General features: G+C 44.5%; 1 protein-coding gene across 7 annotated transcripts in view; it reads right to left on the reverse strand.

The window, feature by feature from the left end:
- The window catches only part of TFAP2B (transcription factor AP-2 beta), a 44433-nt gene extending 21138 nt beyond the window's left edge, over positions 1–23295 (reverse strand). For 5 of the 7 annotated variants that reach the window (XM_080388114.1, XM_080388116.1, XM_080388111.1 and 2 more), the window contains exons 1-3: positions 15166–23295; positions 9757–10215; positions 4445–4505 (exon numbers count right to left, since the gene is read on the reverse strand). In XM_080388114.1, the coding sequence (XP_080244240.1) occupies positions 4445–4505; positions 9757–10215; positions 15166–15246 (601 nt within the window). In that variant the 5' untranslated portion in view covers positions 15247–23295. Of the gene's footprint in view, positions 1–4444; positions 4506–9756; positions 10216–11448; positions 13178–15165 lie in introns of those variants that run through there. The other 2 variants (XM_080388113.1, XM_080388117.1) reach the window with 2 other exon arrangements.
- Positions 23296–24060: the final 765 nt, after the last annotated feature.

A 24060-nucleotide genomic window follows, 5' to 3' on the forward strand; every position in this document is an offset into this window, starting at 1 on the left:
GTTTTTTTTTTTTTTCTTGGTGGTGGTTCTCTGTTGGGTTGCTCTCCACAAACGCGTGGAAATGTGCACAAATACAGGCGCACAAGAGGAAATTGAAAGAAAAGGGCATTTCAGCAATGCTAAATATCAACAAATAAATAGAATTATGTCCTGAAAATAGCTGAATAATAAGGCTGTAAGCTATGGATATGGTTGCAATAAACCTGGTGGATAATATGATAGTCGTTCAGTCAATCAATCAATTAGAAGAAATTTTTCTTACTACCAAATGTCATGGGCAAACTTATTACTAATCAGCTACCAAGCTGCCTTCAAATCTCTTTATTTTCTTTTAAATCTACCTAGCGGGTCTGAAATGAGTAGAAAGTTCTTTGTCCCTTATAACAACAGGACTTTATTGTAACTAGTGATTTCGTCTGACTTGGTAGCCAAACCTAGAAAGTCCGGGGACAGTGTCTCACCCATTGTCCACCCACCCGCCCCAACCCGCTTCTTATTTCAATTTTAACGAACAAATGCAACAAATGTGTGTTCGTGTCCCCTTCCCTCCTGTCCCCCCCGTCTCCTCCTCTTCCCCCCCGCCCCCCTTCCCCACTGCAGTCCCTTTCCCCTGAAAGCCGGGGCTAAATTTCAAAGTGAAATGTATTCCCTCGAAATAGTTTTGCATTCAATTAAAGGGGATCATAAGGTTCAACGTGTAAACCAGGAACAGGCACGAAGCCGAGTGGCAGCGAAGCAACATCACCGATTCCCAGCTCCATCACCTGCAAAGCTGAGGCCAGGGTGGTTTTCAGTTAATCATTTATCCGTATACTTCAAGAAGAGGTGGGAAGGAATCTCATGCTGTATTAGTTAAGAGTTAAAAAAAAAAAAAAAAAAAAAACCAAAACAAAACCAAAAAAACAGAAAACAAAAAAACCCACAAAACCAAGACACCTCCTTTCATATGTTTCTTTAAAACAGTGTGAACAATACAGCGTGTTTGCAAGGAGACAATGAACGAAGGTGTTGGGGTTAAGATGGCCTTTCGTGCTCCATCAGACGTGAGCGTGCAGGCGATCGTCAGAAACAGCTGAAAGTAAATAAATACATCAGAATAATTTTAAGGTCACTGACTGTGCCCCAGAGTCACAAAAAATTAACTTGGGACTCGGGCCACGCAGGATTTTGCAAGAGGACAACTACTTTCGCCACAGACGGTGCCAAGAAAATTTCAGATGAGCAGCTGACATAGGGACCCGATCTTTTTATTCCTGACACAAGGAAAAACTTCCCTGCGTTTCGGCAGAAATTGGGGGAAAGGCCTCCAAACGTGCAGCCGGTAAGCTCTTAAAGCCGAGTTAAATCTGATATTAATGCTCTTGGTGATTATTATCATCTTGATGATTTATCTGGCTCCCTCCCTCCCACTTCCACCGCCCAAATCTTAATGGAACTAGGAGTTAACGATGATTTTTTAATGTCTCGTTGCATTTTTAGACTGTTAATGTACCGCATCCTTCTCATTATTAGTTTATTGATTGTTCATTGACCAGCCCCCTTCAAATCGTATTAACCACCCTCTGCCAGTTTAGATTAGGAGAGTTTAAAAAGCACCTTTCATTATTTCACCGCCACCACCACCCACCACAGTAGAGTTCAGGCTTGGTAGCTTAATGCTCGCTCTAATGGGGCAGCTAAGAGACGAGGGGCCACGGTCCCTGCCTATTGCATTAATAGCTCAAAGGGGGCTAATACAGAAAATTAGCCTTAAACGAGCTCTGGAGATCTCCAAATGAAAGAGCCATTTATCACGCTGGCTACCTTCACTCCACTCGTTTGCTCTCTCTACTGGGAACAACTCATTTCCTCTTAACTAAATTACTTCAGAAATGTCAAGTAAGCTCAGATAGCAAACATAACAAGAGACAGGGTATATGTAATCTATCGTGCGGGATCAATACGTGAGATAAATCGATAGCAGCCTGTGAATCCCTGTATGAATTCCTCAATATTTTGGCAACCCTTTTGCATAGACAATTCCCTCTGCAGGCCTCCAAGACTATAAAGAAATAGACACTTGCAGTCTGAATGATACAATTAAGTTTAGACTATACACACACACACACACACACACCCCTATGCTTTTTTCTATGCCGTTGTAATTAAAGCATTTTAGGCACCAAGCTAGGTTTGGGTGAAATCGACCCCCTTCAACATTCGTGTAGCAAATATGCATCGCAGGGAGTGCTCCTCTGCACAAAAATCAGCCAGTAGTGTCCTGTCTATCTATCTATGCCATCCGCCTGCAATAACGACTTACAGAGCTGAAATAACTTATTCTTACTTCAAAGTACATCCTCACAGCTACAAACTGCAGGGAACAAAGCAAAATTGATCCTGAACCCTCTCTGTGTTGCTCCTTCTCTCGTCCTGATTAAATATTGTCGGCCACAAATGTGGCCTACTATTTATTACCCATTTCTCGTCCTCCGCACCCAGGAAAGTCGCTGTGCAAAAAGAACCAGAGCTCACGATATTCCTTTATGCTGCAAAGTTTCTTGGAGCTCAGCATCACTTCTTAGGAAGCAAATGCCGCTACAGTGACTTTAAAACAGTTGCAGAGGGATCTCAGGATCTTTTTCAGTAACCTAATTTCCAAAGTGCATATATATCTGTTCATCACGGATAAAATCAGAGCATCTCTTCTTATGGCTGCAAACTGGCACATGTATTCCCACCTATATGGGATTCTTTATGTGGCAGCTGCTCGACGTGGGGCCGTTGCAATGCCCATACGCAATAAACACACCTAAATCTATACCTAATACACATAATTATTATCATTCCCATTGTAGTGCTACGCGCGGTCGTAACTGTGTCACCCAGCCCGCCTGTTAAACGTCTCTGCTGTCCTCGTCATCTGAAGGAGGGAGAGACACCGGGGGGAGGGGGCTTAAAAAAAGAGCATTTTGGGCCGAGTGATCAACAGAAGAGTGTTCTGCGAAAAAAATCCAGGTTGGGAAAGGAAAATGCGAGCACGGAGCAACGTTAGAAAGGAGTCTCTCGCCCACAAATCAAGCACCAATTAATCAAATACACCCAAGAGGAAACATCGTGTATGAGGTGTCAAGAGGGGATGGGGAGGGGAGGAGCGGGGAGGAGGGGGGGGAAGAGAAAAATACAACCAGAAACCATCAGGTTACAGACCCTGAGCACAAAACCTACCACACGTTCAACCTGAACTAAAACAGGAGAAACAACTTTTTTTTTTTTTTTTTAAGTAATTTTCTGCTTCTCAAAAACACCTTCGGCTTTTCAACCGGTGGTCATAAATGATGCTGCTAAACGGTCTTCAAGTTTTCATCTGTCCTCCCTCAAATAACTAGACCTTGATCGTGTGTGTGAGAGAGAGACTGTACACGAGGCTTTAAATTAAAAAACAATAAATACACGGAAGGACCTCATGCTGCCTTGAACACATTTTAAATAAACACCCTCCCTGTTATTTTGCTTTATGTTCTAGAAGATCATCTCTATTAAAGTATTTGTGCGCATTTGACAAATAATAAGGTCCTGGAGATAAGTGCTGTTGATAGCAAGCATAAGGGACAGCATTTCTAAGCCTCATCTCTGGTACTTAAAATTGAATCTAGAAATAGAAACTCCTTAGATAATTAAAGATAGCTTTCCCTACATTTGCAGTGTGTGATCTGTTTAATGTCTATCAGCATAACACAACACTAATCGCCAAGCATCTTCGAGTGACTGTCAGAGAAATGTAAAAAAATTAAGCAGCTGCAATACGCCCAAAATGAGTTATTGTAATTACATTTAATTAGTTTAATTAGTTAATTATTTTGCTTACAGCTGTACAAGAGACTGCAAACATTTGTTAATATCACATTCCCTTTAACAGTATGGGGTGATTCTGCAGTTACACTAAATCATGTGCGCATATGTAGAAAGATTTAAAAAATGGGCATGGGGAAGGGGGGATTCTTGGAGGAAGGGGGGAAGGAGATCGGGGCTGCCTTTCCACAGGCATTGCTTTCTCTCCCCTTCACGTTTGCATTCGCCTGGGAAATGCCTTTAAGCCCCAAAGGGAATCAACCCTCTTCCCCCATTACAAGCCAAGGGGTCCCCATCGAGGACTATGGGGGAGCGGGCGGGGGGGGGGGGGAGAGGAGGGGACCCATGGAAACTGCTTTTGAGCACGGGGTGCTCCATTAGAGAGCATTTGTGTAATTAAACCCTTCGAAGGCCGGGGGAGGAGGGGGTAGAAACTTTTCTTTTCGCGTATCTTCCCTTTTCCCTTCCATCTAGCTGTCCCTCCGATCAACTATCCATCTTGCTGCCATGTATGCCTGCTTCCCGGGTAAATTAATTGCCCCAAAGTAAAAATATATCATGAAGATATTGCTACACAGTAAAAGTTTGTCTAGCTTGTTGGAATAATGCATACCTTTTTTAATGACAGACTGGTCCAATAAGTTCATACCGCTGTTATTGGCATCTTCAACTGACTGTGGATATAAAAACATCACTATTCAAATTGACTGGATATTAAAGAATCGCGTACATAAATCATGTCATTCCAAACTGGAGTTTCTGTTATTTCCATTTATATTAATTCACTAGGGGAGGAGGCGGTTTTGTTGTTGTTGTTATTATTGTTATTATTATTCCCCCAAATCGACAAGGAAATGAAATTCTTACAAATTATATAGTCTTCTAATAAAAAAAGAGGTGTGAAGCATATGGGGTGCAATACTGGTTTTGTTATCTTATAAAACATAGATATCACATAGACTTCTTTGCATTCGATAAAGCTTTATATTTCTTCCTTTGAAAATCTGGCAATTTGGCAACATCTGCAAGATCTATTGCATGACATAAATGAACACGATTAAGACCAACTTAAATTCTCCCTCCCCTTACATTCCCACCCCCTCCCCCTTCCCTTCCACCACCACCCCCCCCCCTTTTTTTTTTTTTTTTGGCTTGTTTGTTTGTTTAACCCTGCTCCATCTTAATAATTCAAGGGCCATTTACTTTTTATATATAATAGTTTACATTATGTACTTTTAATTAAAGCCTGAGCAATTCGGAGTGCAGCGCAACGCCCACATCGTATAGGGTACAAGGAGAAAGAGATTTACAGCTCCCGAGGTTGCCTACATGTCCTGAGTTAGGGGGAACTGGAATATACATTATCACGAGGATGAACTATTAAACTGATTGCCTAGAAAAAGTCTCCCCATTTCCCTTTCAAAGCCTTCCCCCCCCCCCCCCCCCCCCCCCGTTTTCTTGCTTTTCTCGCTTTTTCAGCCGGCTTAGGAGCACACCTGTTATTATGGCATTAACTTCTCCAGCAGGGAAGAGAACAAAGACGGGCACAGAGGACAGAGCAAATGTTGGGTTTCATTTCTCAACAAGAAAGTGGACTCTACCAAAACCAACCAACCAACCAAAAATTACCGCTGGATCTGCGGTCGGCACAGCAAAATCATTTCCCAAAGAGAAGAGGTGTCATAAGGGCAATTTATTGCAGAATTAGGACAGCTGCCGGTTTAGGGTAAATTCTGGGTTTCAGAGAAAGGGAGGACCTGTGGGCTTCTTGCTTTTATTATTTTATTTTTCTCATTACTATTTAGGGTTTGGGTTTTTTCGGGTTGTTGCATATTTGGGGAGTTGTCACATTTTTTCCCTGATAAGGAAAACGCTTTTACAGCAAAGCAATGATTTTCTTCGCTATTATTTTATCTTTGCTACAGCGAAAGGCTGAGCTTATCCGGATCCAGCCCTTATCTCCGGTTCTCTCTGCTCAGCAGAGACGTTCCAGGCGGAATATGATTTAAGAGAAAATTACATCTCACAAAAATGTGACGGAACAATATTTTCCTTTCATTTTCCTGGAATACACACTCAAACGGGGCGCACACACACACACACGCAGAGCGGTTCCTTATACTGTGTATTTGTGCATGGCTGTGTCTCTCTCTCTCATAATCAATAGGCTACATACCTAAAGGGCACAAAATAAAATTACAAAGTCTTCCCTCCTTTCCCTGAGTAGCTCCCAAAGAGGGATGATGAGCAAATCCCGCAGCCCGCTGGAGTGCATCGTGCTGCACCTCCATGGCACAGAATTGCAGGTAAATATGAAACGCCATCTTTCCTGTTCTCTTTAATTTTTTTTTCCTTTTTTTTTTTTTTTTTTTTTTCCGCCCTCCTTATCTCACCTTATCTCTGGAGTAGATGTCTGTGCCCACGCTTTATGCGTGTGCGTGCACTCCGCTCGCTCCATCAGCAACGTGGGTTAGTTGTTGTAGTTAATGAGAAGACTCCTGTCTGATTTTCTATCTAATTACGCCCTCCTGCTGGGTTTTTGTACAGGATATTCGCTCAGCATGCTGGCAGTTAATAGTCACAGAGAGGATCGTAAAGATTTAATTAGGACTGCATGCGGAAACGTGGAAAAACAACTCAGACTTTTAATTACTAGACTTCTTTAGTTAAAAGTGATACCAGGGGTTACTTTATAAGAGACTTGAGTGTTTTGGTGCAACTTAACTTTCCGTGTCTCTAGCTAGCACGTAGGAGCGGGGACGGCAGAGTGAGTGAGGAGGAGTAGTAGGAGGAGTGGAGGTGTGTGTGCAGGGAGGGGAAAGGTGATGAGTTTCAAGATATACTTGGAAAATCTAGTGAGGAAGATTCCCCTCCCTCCCCTCCTCCAATAATCTGATAGCATGGAGCTGCCTCTATACCATAGATATCCACCACATTCGACAGCCATGGATCTGTCTGAGAGAAAACCTCAAAAACTGATCAAACTGATCTTTTTGTTTCTCTTTAAAGAGTCTAAAGAACCGGAATTATCCCCTGCATATTTTCTTTATTGTATATTTTACTAGTATAACACTATTTTTCCCTAGCCGGGGTGGGGTGGGGGGAGGGTAATATCTGGGGTTGCAGTGTGGTTTTTTTTTTTTTTTTCTTTTTTTCAGAGTCCCTATTAGATGATGCAAATTTGTTTTCAATAAGTAGGTCTTGGCTTCTCTGTGCCCTGTCTGAGGGCTGTAAATTGCAGATTTAAAATTCCTCTCGAAAGGGGCAGCCATAGCAATACAATACGTCCTGTTTACAATAACAGAGCACTATCGCGTTACAATCACTTAATTCTAGCTCCGGACAATGGCTCACACATGGCCTGGATTTGGGGTTTATAAAATAACCACCGTTTCTTTCTGTCACGCACTCTCTTCCTCTGCCTCATTCTCCCTTGTCAGCCCAACCCATTCTCATGGCACGAATTTGATCAGATATGCATAAGCCAAAGGGACCCATCTTTATACAACTATATACCTAGATATCGGTTCAACTTTTTAGACTACTGGGAAAAAAAAAAAAAAACAAACAAACCCAGACTCTGAAGCTATTTGAGCCCCTTCCTGGAAATTCTCTGTAGTATTCGTGGATAATATGTTTATGTCACCTAAACAGGAATCCCTCTAGCTCCTTGCATCTAGAATAAATCCATATTAAAAATCAAGGTGGGAAACTGCCCAACTTCAGCTGTCACTGGTGTGGGGCAAGAATAGAAACCGCTGAACGGTAGGAGCGAGTGCTGGGCTGCTTTCCCTCCAGCCTGTGTTAACTTGCAGTTCTTCCTTCACGTGTTTCTCCTTGGGATACCCTCCTCTCTCTCTCCCCCTCCTCCTCAGCGTGAGCCCAAACTTTCAGAAATAAAAGGCCTGTTCCATTTCCCACGGCCTCAGCACCCTAAAGCAAGAACCCCAGCCCTGCTGGCCCACAGCCTCGTCTGTTCCGACCCATCTCCATCCCATCCCATCCCATCCCATCCCATCCCATCCCACCCCACCCGACCCCGGCCCGGGCGAGCGGGTGGCCGGGCGGCCGCGGGCGCAGCGCTGCGCTCGGAGCCGTCGGGGGGAGGCACTTTCCGTCCGTGCTGTGCCCTGCCCGCAGCAGGGGTGGTTTATTGGAAAAGAGAGGGAGACCTGCTTTATTTGAGCTGAGCAGGACTTTTCCTTCTTTCCTCTTTTTTTCCTTTCTCTCTCACTTTCTCCCTCTCTCCCTTTCCTTCTTTCTTTCTCCTCCTCTCTCTCTCTCTTTATCTCTCTCTCCTTTTTCTTTCTCCTTTCGCTCTTTCTCCTTTTATCTTTCTCCCTTTTGTTTTTTTATTAACCTCTTTCCCTTCCCTTCTCTTTCTTTCTTTCTTTCTCACAGGAGCACAACAATTACCAGGTTTTCTTCGGGGAAAGTGTAAATATCAAAGCACAAACAGCACTTAACGCCTATCGGTTGTAGAGAGAAAGGAGCGCCATCCTCTTTCTGCCTTCACAGGGGCAAAACTCGCCTTGACCTGCAAGCCAGTTTCTGTGAGCCAGGAATGCGAGACGAGACCTGCACATCACGCCCGTGGGGGTCAAGGGCTGCCCCCGGGTCTCAAAACCAGCTTGGAAACCCGCAGAAACCAGCCACCCGACGGCCACTGAGCTTGGAGGCAGAGGCAAATCCAAACAGAAATCCCTTCCTATTTCTAAAGCAACTCACCCCAGCAAAGCTCCGAGATTTTCCCCTGAAGCCCTAAGACAAGCCTCAAGCCAATGCAATACAGCTTCCCCCCCCCCCCCCCCCCCCCCCCGCCACATCTCTGTCCCTGATTCCTATAATGTTCAGAAGGATCTTTTTTCACGGCTTTTTTTTTTTTTTTTTTTTTTCCTTCTCGGCCTCCTCTTTTCTCCTTTCCCTTTCCCCTTTCTGTAACTTTGAAGTCCGTATCTCATCCAGTGGTCCATATCTTTACTTATCCCAAGCCTAAATATGGATGTGTAATACTTAAATTTGGCGGAAAAAAAAGGAACGGGGGAGGGGGGACACCCCCAAATCCTGACTAATAAAGCCCCATGCAGGACCTGGACCCTGGAGGCTCCGGCTCCGGGGTCCCCACCAGCTAGCCATGCCCTGCTCCAGCAAGGTGCAAACTACCCCAGCACAGAAGCTGTTAAAGACCTTTCTGTTTTTAGGAAATAACACGTGATGATGAGTTTCGCGTGGAATAGAAGAGGGCTGGGAAATACTGTCCTTTGAGCACGGTGAAACTCCTTTGTTACCCAAAAGAGAGAACAAGCCTATTTAAAATCAGTGCTACCCTACCAACTATACTTTAAAAAAAAAAAAGGGGGGGGGGGGAAGCTTGTTCCTGATCACCGGTTATTGCTTTTGGTTTGGGTTTGTTTACATTTTCCCTCCCTCCCGGATAAAAAAAATGTAGTAATTGGACAGTTTCATCAAAATCCCTGAACTGCAGGAAATTGGTTGGGGGGGTGGGAGGGGTGGGTGGGGGCGAAGGGAGCTGAGATTGCATGGGAAATAACTGGAATTTGAAAAGCCAGGCTTAAACTCTGCCAGCTTTTGAAACACGTGGAATATTTGGAGCAGTATGTCTGCCATCCCCTTGCACTCTGCTGGCTTGCCGTGTAGTGGAGGCTGTACAGAGCACAGCCTGTGCGTGACAGCGATGAAATAAATTCTCCTAGCGAAAAAAAAAAAAAAAAAAGAAAAAAAGAAAAAAGAAAGGGGAGAGAGGGGGGAGTATCACAGTTATAACCCCAGCGCGGAAAAAGGATGGTAACCACCACCCCCACCGCCCCCAGTACTGCTGTAAAAGCCTCACTGACAATTCCTAGTCGAGGGCTGGGTCTGCAGCCTGGAAGGCATTACCCAGGAGAAAGAACCGCTGTGCCTTACCTGGACCTCCTCCATCCCTGGGTGTCCGATGCCATGCAGAGAAAGGCTGTCCCCCATGCCGGAGTCAAGGCCATGGTGAGCTGAGTGCAGGAGGACATCTGGCCTCCGTACTGAGTGGTAGTCCCGCCTGGGGTCCAGTCCCGAGAGCTGGGGCAGGGCGGCCCGAGGCTGTGGCAGCAGTGACCCGGTTTCTGATCCCACCTCTTGCCTCTGCCTCTGTCCCCAGGGGTGCTGCTGGGGTTGATGCAAGGGGTTTAGGGAGTAGGGGTCATTGACATGGGAGTAAGGGTCCTGGCTTTGGTGGTAAGGAAGAGGCTGGTAGGGGGGTGGGAAATAAGGCGGCTGGAAATCCGAGGATGGGGTGTGAGAGAGCGGAGGAGCGCTGGAGTAGGGTCCCTGGGAGACGGATCCCAGCTGGGACAGCCTGGAACTGTGGCTGGGCACTCCATCATGCCGGTCCTACAAGCGGAATGAAAGAAAAACAACAAAAAAAGAGCACCTTTAAAAAAATAAAAAGGAAAAGGCGCACAAACCCATCCCAAAATAAAATACAAATGTAAACAGTTGTAAAGTAGGGTTGAGACGTGCCCCCTTCCCCTACCGCGGATTAGAAATGTTCCAGCGTTTCGCCCCCAGGTCGTGTGTATTCCCAGTAACTATCAAGAAGGGGGAAGGGGGGGTGGGGTGGGGGTGCGTGTGAGGGAGAAATGCTAACTATCATAATTAAAAATGTAGGACTAGTGCTCTATATGCGTGTATGATCTGTGACTTCAGTCCAGTAATACGATTCCCCCTCCAGCAGCCCCCCAAATAAAACCAAAGGTAAAAAAAAAGAAATAAAAAAAATTAAGAACCCCCAAACCACCCATCCTTCCAAACAATCCACCCCTTGTGCTGCCTAAAGTTTCCAAACATCTGTTTATTCCCCCTGCTGAAGTCCTGAAACTCAAAATCAGAAACCCATCTTCACGTGGAAAAGACCAAAAAGAAAGTTGCACTTCTCGGAGGACTCCGAGGTAAGAAGTTGTGCCAAAAGGGACTTGGGGAAAAAAAAAACCAAAATAAAAATCACAGGGTCTCTTTGTATGAAGAGAATCCACCCCATTAAAAAAATATTAAAAAATCAAATAAAGTAAAAATGAAACATAGGTATTGAACAAATCCAGTCGCTATGAATTTCTGCAGCAACTTCCAGTGCCTTTTGTCTCCTTTTCCAATATTATATTCCGGAGAATGGGGTGGGGGTTAATTGTAATGAAAAGTCTTTGGGGTGGGGGGGGGACGGACGACGACGTGTGTGTGTGTGTATGTGTGTAGGTTTCAGAGAAAAGGTGGGAGAGGAGTTTTGTGGAACTCCACCGCGCTGAAGCTGCGAGGCTAAAGTAAACAAGAAAAATATCTGTTCCACAAAGTGTAGTTCAAACCCCCACAAGCAATGGCACACATGATTTAGAAAAAAAAAAAAAAGAAAAAGAAAAAAAGTTTTTTTCCCCCCTGCTCTCCCCCCAAACTCCCCTAGCTCAAATCGAGAACACACAATGCAAAAAGGGAGAAGCAGCTGCAAGCCTCCTCCAATTATTGTGCTAAATTACCAAGCCAAAGGCGTTTAAAAAGAGAGAGAGGGAGAGAGAGAGACAACAGATCGAGAGAGAGAGAACATGCAATTCTAGTACAACATGGATCCAAACTCACCATGGCGGAATAGGTGTGGACTAACATCTGGAAATAAAAAAAGTCTTGTAATAGCTAAAAATAAAATAATGGTGATAATACTAATAATTGGAGGGAAAAATATCAAGGAGATCTGCAAAGGGACGTGTTGGACACAGGAGAACAGCTTGAGATATTTCGAAGTCTATCCATCAAAGAAAAAAAAAAAAAAAAAAAAAAAAAAAAAAAAAAAAAAAGACCAATGCCCCCAAAACCGAGCCTGGAAACCTCTATCTACATATATGATTTACCCCTCCCTCTCTGGGTTCCCCCCTACCCCCCCCCTTTTTTTTTCTTTTTTTTTTTTCCTTTGAGCTCCCAAATACAATCCTCTTCAACCCAAGGCTAGGCTCAGACTGCTCCGCTACCCCTTCCTCCCTTTCCTTCTCTACACCGCCTCATAATAATTGATATTCATGACTATTAATATTACACGACTACTTTAAAGGGAGAATGCAGGACCAAATGGAGCGTGAAGCTGGCAGCCAGCTCGAGAGCTCCCCTACTATTGTAAATGACGTTCATTCAGTGGAGAATTACTAGATGTAATCAGACGAGGGGGGCTGGCAGAAGCAGAGTTTGGGGAGAGGGAGAGGGGGGAAAAAGTTTAGCAAGGAAGAGGCATAACTTCAATTAACTCGAGCGGAGGAAGATGCGGAAAGTAGACACTGCTGAGCTGGAGCAAGGAAGTGAGTTGAAGCAATGCTAGAGGCGAAGAAAAAAATTTCCTTTTTTTTTTTTAACATTTAATTATACAATCCTAATACGAGGAATTGATTGCCTTTGGTGCTTTTGTTCTTGTAGTCGTTTGTTGTTGGTTTGTGTTTTTTTTGTTTTTTTTGTTTTTTTTTTTTTTTAAACAAATAATGAAGGAAAAGAGGTTTTTCTAATCTTTTCCTTTTTTTTTTTTTAAAAAAAAAAGAAATGGAAGAAGAAATGTGCAGTCACTACAATATACGTCTATTTACAGCGAAGATTAAGCCCTTCTGGTGCATGTTACAGATCGTATTTAATCGCAATAGCCAAATAAATACTTGAATCTGCGTTGAGTTGGGGTTCACATTTTCTCAACCCTGTTCCTCCCGCCCAATATGAAAAGAATAAATATATATGTACATATATCTCCCGATTTTCACCCAAATGTAAAATGTATGCAGTGAATTTTAAAGGATAGTAAATTTATAGTTTTGAGGCAAAGCCAGGGGCGATATAAAACCTTTTTGATGTTGCAGGAACCCGTTCAACTGGACTGTCTGCCATTTCTGTTAAAGTTCAACTTACGTTCCTTCCTAAATAGACTCACACTTCCCAGAGCAGCACACACCCCCCCCCCCCACCCCCGCGCGCGCGCACACACACACACTTTTGTTTTAAGAAGAGACTCAGTTTAAGTGGCTGAGACGCCCCTACTAATGTGTTGTTATTTATAATTCGGAAAGAAGAGAGAAAAACGATATATATATATTTTAAAGATAAATCTGGAGGGCTTCAGCTCTTTAAAAAATTAACAACAATTTTTCTCTCTCTCTTTTTTTTTTTTTTTTTTTTTTTTTTTAAGGCTACACGTTACAAAACGTCTTGGAGCGCACCCCACGGTTAGGGTATACCCTGCCCGCGGCCAAATCCCACCCAACTTCTCCCCCAAGTCTGCCTCTCTCCCACGGCAATGTGGAAACACGAGTGTCCGTAAAAAGCACAGCGGCTTAGAAAACCCCTTCAAAAGGAGGGTGGACAAAAAAAAAAAAAAGAAAGAAAGAAAGAAATCCCCGACCTCACTGGCCAGGGAGGGGAGATGTTTTGTCGCCTGCTGCTGCGGGCAGAGACAATGGCCGGGCTGCGCCTGGGGATGGGGAGGGAAAAGCAGCGAGGGCTCAGCGGGCTGGGGATCGCCGGCGGGACACACACACACGCACACACACGCGCACACACACGCACACACACACGCCGGGCTGTGCCTATTCTGCATATGCTGGGTTTTGCCAGTTGATAATTAGCTTGACGGCAGCTTTTGGGAGTGGAGACATTTCTCCCGTGCGGCCGGCGGATCCCCACCCCACTGCCCTCCGTCCCGTCCCGTCCCTTCCCCGGCCGGGCAGAGCCGGAGCTGTGCCCTCCTTCTGCCTCTTTCTCCGCTTTTCTCAGGAGTTTCCCCGCTGTAAGTGCGAACGAGCTCCCGGACGAGGGGGGCTGCGGCGCCGCCGCGGGGCTGGGGCCGGCGGAGCCCCGACGGCGCTTCACCGGGCGGCGCTCCCGGCCGCCCTTAACCCTGCCCGGTACCGGACCCTGACCGGCCACTGCCCAGCCCCTGCCCGGTACCCAGCCCCTGCCCGGTACCCAGCCCCTGCCTGGTACCGTGCCCTGCCCGACCCCTACCCGGTACCCGGCTCCTGCACGGTACCCAGCCCCTGTCTGTCCCCTGCCCAGCCCCTGCCCGGCCCCGGCCCCTGCCCGGCACCAGCCCCTGCCCGTCACCAGCCCCTGCCCGACCCCTGTACGGTACCCAGCCCCTGCCCGGCACCGGCTCCCGCCCGACCCCTGCCCGGCACCCAGCCCCCGCCCGCCCCCTGCCCGGTACTGGCCCCTGCCCGTCCCCTGCCCACGGAGCAGCCCCCGCGCTGGAGCTGGCGGCTTGCACCCTTCTGAACCATCTCCCCGCCGCTATCACTGTGCAAATGCCAGCCCCAAATTAAAAAAACGAAAGAATACAAATGAAAATATAATTTTGCAGAGAGCCTTTCCTCACACATCTTTCCCTCCCACCCCCTTTTCGGAGCATATCCAGCACGCTGGATAACTTACAAGAAATGCAGTCGCGGCTCCCGTTTGGGAAAGATCCGGCTGAGGAAACCGTGCAAAATTAGGAAAGGTTTCGCGGTGTTTGCGCTGTGGGTTTTTTTCCCCTTCAAACCCCCCACCCCACCCCCCACCCCCCACCTTGGTCTGCTTTTTGACCGCGAAAATAACGCGGAAGTCTGAATAAAGCCCACAACTTTTCGTGTCCGCGGACTCTGCGGAGCTGCCTTTGAATGTGTCAGTTCGGGTGTGTGTACTCACATACGTGCAAGAATGTATGTGCCGCTTAATTAATGCGAGTATATGTATACGTGCACATCTTATCTATCGGTATATAGGCATAAAAAGTCATAAAAAACGTATCCGATTGTGAAAAGAAGAAAAAGAAAAAAAATTTCCAAATTCTGGTGGAACTTAGCTTGGAATTGCAAAATAAAAAATAAAAGAAAGGAAAGAATAGAAAGAAATATATCCAGTCCCTGAATACCAGATGCTGTTTCTCTTCAATTTTCAGCTCTTTTTTTTTCTTAACGTTTGTCCATATTTAATCGAATTATATTCAATTTGAGGTCTAAACAATCAAACTCTTGCCTTTAAGTTGCCTCATTCCAACCCCCAGATCATTTCTTTGATGTTTTAAATCGCATCAAACAGCTTTTCCATGAAAAAAAAAAAAGTTTAGGGCTTGGCATAGTGAATACAAATACACAAATAAATAAGCATTTAAGCATTTACTCTTGGTTTCCCGTCTCTATGCTTGTGTGTGTTGGTGTATGCGTGTCTATTTCTGCCTATATGTATATGTAGAGCTATATATGTATTATATTGTCATGCCTGTATCTATATACTAGATGTATATTTAAATATACATATACTCTCTTACTCATATGCATATTATATACTCACCTCATAGATATCTTCATACTTGACATTTTCAACCAGTTTCCAGAGCATGATGGCAGGCTGTTCTCTAGGAGGTGAGTGCATTCATGTGAAGAGCAGATGTCTGGATTCTCAGTACTTCTCTGTCTGTAATGATCCATCTATAATTGGAAATGGGGGACAGACACCAAATCCGACGTTCCTCTTCCATCGCAACTTATATCTGTTGTCTGAAACAATAGGCTGCCGAAGTCTACCTCAATCGGATAGTAAAAAACATTATCTGTTACATAGTTACATATATCTACAGTCATATAAGCGACTAGATATATACATATACACACATATATAGACTTAGGCATATAAAGCTATATACATACACACAACTGCACATACACAGACCTACATATGCATGCACATAAACACATGTATATCTTCGAACATGTAACATTTTTCCATGTACAGGTATATATAAATTGACATAATTATGTATGTAAATTACCTATATTCTTGCCTATGCAGGCACATGTATACTACACGTAACATATACATGTATACATACAAACCTGGTCAATGTATATAAATGCATATTTGTCTATATATTTATACATCTACACATATATATATGGTTATACAGTGATCACATGTCTTACGTGGTGCATATATCTGCTATTTTAGTAGATGGATAGATGGATGGATAGAGAGATAGAATGGAGAAATTAATGAATATTTTTTCGATGGTATTTATATTAAAATAAATAATAAGTTGCCTCTGCACTAGGCGATTCATCATTTACAACGAGATATTACGCTTTTCCCCACATGCAATATGCTTTTATTTACATGTCCAGAAATTATCCTCTCATATGCAGTAAAACACCAAAACAGCGTCTCATCAAGCACATTCAAGCAGATCTAAAAGGAGTGAATTTAGATCAATGATTTCCATTTGAAAGCCTTACGTTTCAGACTTGGACTGTATATTTTATAACTTGGAAACACTTTCTCTGGGAAAAAAAAAAAAAAAAAAAGAAAAGAGAAGACCAGGAAAAAAAACAAAAAGGAGTTTAGCAAACCCTTCTCTGCACACGTTTGAATAGCGATTAGCTACTTTCTGAAAAGGGTTGAAAACAGAGTTGGGTTTGTGCATTTCCCGGGTAGCCCTTGGTTTGGAAGGGGAGAGGAGGAGTTGGACCATTTTTAACCTTTATTTTTTTTTTCCCCCAGGCAAACCTTCCTTCGCATTGTCCTTTTTTTTTTTTTTATTATTTTTTTTTTATAGCACGTTGTACCGCAAAGAGACAACCTATTCTGCAGGCGAGCAGAGCCCATCTCTGACTTTGAAAAGAAACAACTGAGCTTTGCAGTGAGCTGGTGCACCCGGGGGGTGGGGGTGGGGTGGAAGGGAAAAAAAGAGAGACACTGAGGCAGAGAGACAGAGAGAAAGAAGGTGTTTCTAAATTCAAGGTCCTGTCTCTGGAAATTTTAAGCTCTGACTGTAAGCTTCCTACAAATCTTTGTTATTCTGCATGGGCTCCTATGGGAAAATACATACTGTCCTTTGTACTTTCAAGGGTCCTACAGGTAAAGGCGCATATATATATATACACAATCTCGAAAACGGTCGAACTTCATCAGAAGACACTTCTGGTGGTGTTTGGTTGGCTGGTGGGAAGGGTGGGCTTTTCTGTTTCTGTTCGCTTTGGCCTCAAATTAAAGCAGAAAGCATAAATTCATCCCTTTCCCCTTCAGCCTCTATAGCTCCCCCCTTCCAAAATGTACGTCTTCTACTAAAAATTCAACCCTCGAAAGGCAAGAGACAAATAACAACCAGATATTGTAACAGGAGCTGGACAACGGTCTTGCTGGAAGTTGTTGAAGCAGACAGGAGTTTTTTTTTTTCTCATCACAGACACCGCTGCGCAGAGGAGGAGCAGAAAAGGGCACATCTTTTAAGTGGGTTGGATAGATGATTTCAACCAAAGCACTCGTGTAAAAAACGCTGAAAAAGGAGAAAGGATGCATGCTGTTTGCATGTGGAGGTGCAGAGATGCCCATGCAGCCACCCCACACATACTCTCATGAGCCTAAAAATCTGTATGGCCCTCTTAGAAAAAAAACACTTTGCCATCAGTAAAGTCTTTTGAGTCATGTCCTGGGAGGCTGGCACAGGGCAGAGTGAATGTGCTTCGTGACAGCTCATGCTTTACAATTCCGTGGCACCCTGAATTAGATATGCTCTCTGTGCTGGGGGAGGGGAGAGGAGGGGGGGAAAAAGAAAAGAAAAAGAAAAAAAAGCTAAATTAAACTTGCCTACCGCTGACTCTTTGCTAACAGAATGGCATAGACACTCTTTGCTAACAGAATGGCATAGACAGTAAATTCTTACTTTCAAATCCCACTATTACTGCGTTTCGCTCGCACTTGCGAAACGTGAAAAACGTGTCTCAAGCGATCATTTAGGAAATTAAACTGAACAAAGGTCCTTCGCGTTCCGGGGGCTTGTTTTGCACCCCCCACCCCCGCAGCCTCCTGAAGTCCAATTTAGTAATTTCTAACAGGAAGCCTCGCACCAATTTATACCTGAAATGTGCAATAAACCCTGGGGTCCAAAAATGCGAGGCGCATACTCAGAACTGACCATTACAAGCTACACTTTCAAACCTAAACAGATTAAAAAAAAAAAAAAAAAAAGAAAGAAAGGTGGTATGGTGGGGAAGCAGAGGTTTTTTGGCAGTTTGGGAGATTGCAAAAGGACGGGAAAAACCCGAAAGCCTTGTTGTTTTCAGCGGTGAGCGGGGCAGCCTGGCAGCCGCGATTGCAAAGGAATATTTTATGTTTTTTAAAAAAGAATATTAATAGCAATAATGATAAAAAAGATAGCTTTCCAGCGCGGCCCGGCTGTGCCGGGGGAGCCCCCCGCCGGGCAGCCGCAGCGGGGCCGGGCCCTGGCCCCGCGGCCGCGGCGGCGTTGAGCGGGGCGGCGGCGCCCCCTGATGGGGCTGCCCTCCCGCAGCAGCTCCCTTCGCACCGCCCCCCCCCCCCCCCCCCCCCCCTCCCCCGGCACAGGGCGGGTACACACAGCCACACACCGCCCCCGCTAGCGGTGATGCCGGTGTCAGTGTTTCTGCCGGTAGGATAAAGCAGCAGGTTCTCATTTACACCGATTTTGTATACCCCCCTCCCCAACAGTCCGCTCAGTGTTTGAACCTCCACGCCATAATTAAAACAAATCCGGTAGCCACCGCTTTTAAAGGCGGTGTTGTAGCCTGGGTGAAACATCCGACTCATCTCAACGAGCTGGCTGTTAAGGGCCCTGGGAGGGAGAGGACCTGCAGCACCGTGATGGCCACTTCGGTGAGAAGTCAGAAAAAAACACAGCCCCAAACCCAATCTTAATTCAACAAGTTATGCTTCTCTCATGTCATACGATGTTTCCTAGATGATGTTTTTCTTTTTTTTTTTTTTTAAGCTTTGCCTGCACCTAGTCAAGATCCTGCTTTCGGAAACGGGCTTTCAATCCGGCTCTGACTTTCAAACCCAGCGTGGTTTATATAATAAAGCATACCCCCCTCTGCATCCAGCCCGCAGAAAACCCAGCGCTCGTTCGAGTTTAAAATAAATCCCATTTATCCCAGCGCCCTCTGCTGCCCGCTGCTCGCCCGCATGGCAGGCCGGCTTGCTGGCACTTGGAACTGGAAAATGCAGTCTTTTGGACGTTTGATACCGTTTCTTGTCAGCTACCTTTTTTTTAAATTTTTTTTTCTTTTTTTTCCCTGACACTTTTCTTACATATGTTCTCACGTGTATTTCAGAATTCAGGATTTTTTTATTATGAAGCTTCTTTGCATTTTGATTCACAGGCGGCAAAACAAATCATCTAACATCACTGTTATCTCAAAATGTAGCTTAAAATTTGCTAAATAAATAAATAAATAAATAATATTTATTCACGGTTCTACAAAAATCATTGCTTTCATTTTATAACTTTTCTTTCTGGATAGTAGCAAAACTCATTTCTTAAAATAAATCCAGCTTCCTATATTGTTTGCTGGAAAATCTAGTTTCCCTATTACATCTGCAGACATAACCAGGGTTTTCCATAGAACGGTTTGGGTTGGAAAGGACCTTTAAAGGTCACCTAGTCCAACCCCCCTGGCAACGAGCAGGGACATCTTCCAACAGATCTGGTTGCTCAGATCCCCGTCCAACCTGACCTTGAATGTTCCCAGGGATGGGGCATCTCCCACCTCTCTGGGCAACCTGTGCCAGTTGTTTCACTACCCTCATCATAAGAAATTTCTTCCTTATATCTAGTCTGAATCTACCTTCTTTCAGTTTAAAACCATTCCCCCTTCTCCTATTGCTATAGGCCCTGTTAAAAAGTCTGTCCCTATCATTTCACATTTTCCCAAAACTACAAGTACTCATTCTTCATAGAGGGACGTCACCAAGCCCTCTTGCTGCTGCCTGCTCTCATAGATGCCAGGAGCAGTTTGTAGCAAGCCAGGAAAGCTCAACCATGTGCTGAGCCCCTATGGACAGGCCCAAACGGTTTGCCACATTTAATAGCATTGTGGGGAAGAGTCTGCAGGCTTTCCTATCAGTGGTGACCTCCCTGGGACACCCTTTGCCACAGTCACTTTCAGGCTGTTCCCAAAGCCAGGATCAGGGTGCAGGAGTCACCTCTGGGCATCAGGACCCACTTCCCACTGCCCTGGGGCTGCTGAAGTCCCAGCACCATGGCTTGCAGCCAGAGAGGACAGGGCAGAGACAGTAACTCCACCTGAAAAGCCTTCCCTAAGAAGGGCTCTGAAACATCCTAGTAACCATGCGTAGGAGCAAGCAGGCTAGAAAGGGCTGGCATGACCGTTTCAACCATCCGTACCACCCACCTGTGAAAAGAAGAGGCAGAAATATCTTCCTGAAGTCAAGTGGAGTCTTCCCGGTGATTCCTGACCATTTCTATGAGAGGAAGAGAGTAAAAAAGCCCTGCAGCAGAGAGCCTCAGCAATGAACCACCAACCCAAGAGTCACCAAACAGAAATCCCACTAGCCAGCTTGTTGCCTCTGTCTCTCTCCCATTTTTAAGAGCATGTTTATAATGACGTCTGTTAAACTCAAGGAATGCTTTAGACAACTTTTTTCTAGGAAGACCTGGGTCCTGTTAGCAAGTAATTCTTAGTATGTTTGAAGATATTTAGTCTGTTTTCTGGAGGGTATTTCTGCTGCCTTTGCAGAAAACCTTTGGGTTTTCTCTTTGTCTTTCCCTTCTGCATCTGGGTCTCTTGGGATGGTGAGGAATTGCAAGGGATGAGTGACAGCAAGGAATTTAGGACAATCAGGGGCAACCCTATAGAAATTTCAGTCCTTACCACAAGGAGACACTGAAGTCACCCTTGGTAAATATTTCCAGCAGAGAGAGAGGACACTCTGCTGTTTATTTTTGGCAGCAACTGTGAAATCATCAAACGGCTGGAAAATTGCAGAGAGGAGAAAAATTAAAAGAAAAGAGTAGGTGGCTAGAGAAGAAATTTAAAAACAACATCTCAGCAATTTGGTATTTTTTTTTAGGATGAGAGTATTCTCAAATATGAAGAAGCAGATAGCTCCAAATCAAACAGCATGATACAAAACATCAAAGTTTGTTTTGAGTTAGTAATAACAAATATATGCACTCGTAGCCAGCTGAGCCACACTGATACAGTCTGAAAGATAGTCATGTTGAGGAGAACCCTGTTCCCTGTTTGGTGAAACAATTAAAGTTTTGGATTTCATAGAATCATAGAATCATTTAGGCTGGAAAAGACCCTTAAGATCATCAAGTCCAACCATAAACCTAACAGTGCCAAGTCCATCACTAAACCATGTCCCTAAGCACCACATTTACACATCTTGTAAATACCTCTAGGGATGGTGAGTCCACCACCTCCCTGGGCAGCCTGTTCCAATGCTTGATAACCCTTTCAGTGAAGAATTTTTTTCCTAATATCCAATCTAAACCTCTCCTGGCACAACCTGAGGCTGTTTCCTCTTGTTCTGTTACTTGTTACTTTGGGAAAAAAGACCACCACCCACCTCGCTACCACCTCCTTTCACAATCCCAGTTCCCTCAGCCGCTCCTCATCAGCCTTGTGCTCCAGACCCTTCACCAGCCTCATTGCCCTTCTCTGGACACACTGAAGCACCTCAATGTCTTTCTTGGAGTGAGGGGCCCAAAACTGAACACACTGATTCATCTAATCATGACAAAAAATAAGGTCAGTTATCACTCATCTATCTATGGTACTCACTCAGCCACCAGCCTTTGATAGCAGGAGTCCCAATTTATACAGCCCAGGATACGGTTGGCTCTCCAGGTTGTGACTGCACATTGCTGGCTCATGTCCAGTTTTTCCCAGTCTAGTTCTCCCAGACTAAGCCTTGCACAGCCTGTAGGCTATTTGGAAAAGGGACCCTTGCCAAGTGTTGTCTGTATTACGATACTGAGGAGAACTCTGATATCCAAGTTTAATTATGTACCCTACTCATGTCTCGGAGTTTTATCCCTCTGTATTACCTGTTTTTTCACAAGAAACCTGGGTACACGATGTCAACAAGGACATGGGCCTTGAAATAATGTGGTGGGATGCCTCACCAAACACCTAGATGCAGCTTTGGCATCCCCTCTTCAGAACTGTTCTACATGCTCCAAACTCTTTAGAGCAGGAATGATGATCAGATCTCCAAGGATAGGAATGAAGAGCATTTCAGGCCTTTTTTATCATGCCACTATCTCTTAATTTTTGATTTGGTCTGAGGTAGGTGCTCAACTTAAGACAAGGGCAGTGAACTTTAATTAGGTGCTTGGCTTCCTAAGGCAGGGAGTGCAAAGGCTTGCTCATGTCTTACCATCCCTTCATATGAGCTTGGGTTACTCCACATTCCTGGCTTGTGTCTCCTTGTCTTAGGACCCAAAACTCCCTTTGCTTTTTAAACAGGAATCCTGAGTGCTAACTTCATGTCTTTCCATGATTGACAGGAAAAGCAGGACTTAGGTGATGCAACATTGAAGTCTTTAGGAGCGATCTGCCACTGGATGATTTATCCTTCGTAACACGAAGGGGAGTCTGGGGAGTCCCGAGAGTTGCTGTCACAGCTGCAGCATTATCCTTCCTCTTCCATCCACCTTTTGAAAGTGAATTAGTCCTTTCTAAACCCACTTCCTCCTAGAAGCCAAACAAAACACACTGAAAGGTTGTTAAACTTGTGTCCTTAAAAATTTCAAACTAAATGTATAAGGATATCTTTCAGTTTCCTCAACTGCAATATTGATGCTTACATTTGGAACCAGCCTGTTCATGTGAATAAAGCATATACTTTTTATTTCTTTATTGTTCCTATTCCCAAACAAAGCCCCCTGTATTTAACCAGAGTCACATAATCAAGGACAGGCAAACTGCAGCCGTTAAAGGGAGGTCTCCGTTTTATGGAATGCTTAATACGACAGAAGGTTAGGAGATTCCATTTTTATTCATTTAATTTAATTCAGCTGTGTTTATGTGGATACAAATTGTTTGAATGTGATTTGGCTGAAAAATAATCTTTAAGTTGTATTTACACAAGGAAATGCACTCCTCAGGTTTTAAGTCACAGCCTGTAGAGCAAATTATCTATGATCAAGATAGAGCATTTAAATTTTGTGGCAGGACAGAGTTAATCAGTTTTAAGGAAAGAGAAGAAGAATTAAAGATCTGGCATGTTATCTGATTTGAGAATATTTTTTTCCCTCCAGTATCACCCTCCCTCCCTTTCTTTTTAATTCCTCCACTCTCTTAATTTGCTTTCTGGCAGTAGGCACTCAGATATACGACCATAGGCAATGCTTTAGGGAGTTAAAAGAATTCTGGGTGCATGAAAGGAGACATAGCGAATTGAGCAAACTGTATCTATAGGGGAAATGTATTTCAGGCTCCCCAAATTACTCATAACATATGCAGAGTCACACCATTCCCTGGATGCTTCCTTCAGTTTGCTCCTATACTGTGCTGTGGCCATCAGGGACTTCAGCCCAAGTAATAGTGGGGTCCAAAGTTACAATTCTCATTAATTGTGGTTTTAAGGGCTTAAGTCTTTCCCTTCCCTTCCCTTCCCTTCCCTTCCCTTCCCTTCCCTTCCCTTCCCTTCCCTTCCCTTCCCTTCCCTTCCCTTCCCTTCCCTTCCCTTCCCTTCCCTTCCCTTCCCTTCCCTTCCCTTCCCTTCCCTTCCCTTCCCTTCCCTTCCCTTCCCTTCCCTTCCCTTCCCTTCCCTTCCCTTCCCTTCCCTTCCCTTCCCTTCCCTTCCCTTCCCTTCCCTTCCCTTCCCTTCCCCCTAGGTTAATAAATAAAACAGTGACAAGGGACATTTCTGGATGCTCAGTTTCCCTATTGATACACAGTTCACAGCATCCTGGCATGGTTTTGGCCCATGTCAGCAAATTTGGGCAGCTTCCAGGCACAGTTTGGGAGCCGGCAAAGACCAGACACTATTCCCAGCAGGCAGACTGGATGTGACCATCCTGGCTTAGAGACGGGATTTAATAATATGGATACAAGCTATTCTGTGCCAGTTAGACTCATGCCACGTAGTTCAGGTACAGTCCAAAAAATTAGGCACAAACTTGTTTGAATTAGGTTAACTGCATCCTCACTGCTTTCCATGTGATGTTCATTCTGGAGACAGAATATTATATTAATATTAATATTAACATGCAATTTAGAGTTGTAAACCTAAGGTAATTGTATATCATTGCTTTCATTATTATAAATGCACAAACACAATAAAAATCAATGTTTCCTTCCTAAAGGGCATGGGAATGAGCAGGTGTAAATGAATCGTTTTAATAGCTCTGAAATTAAACATTTTGTTCTCCAACATCAAAATAAGAAAGTTGAAAATTCA

The sequence above is a fragment of the Falco punctatus genome, assembly GCF_963210335.1.
Source record: "Falco punctatus genome assembly, chromosome: 5".
Classification (NCBI taxonomy): Eukaryota; Metazoa; Chordata; class Aves; order Falconiformes; family Falconidae; genus Falco; species Falco punctatus.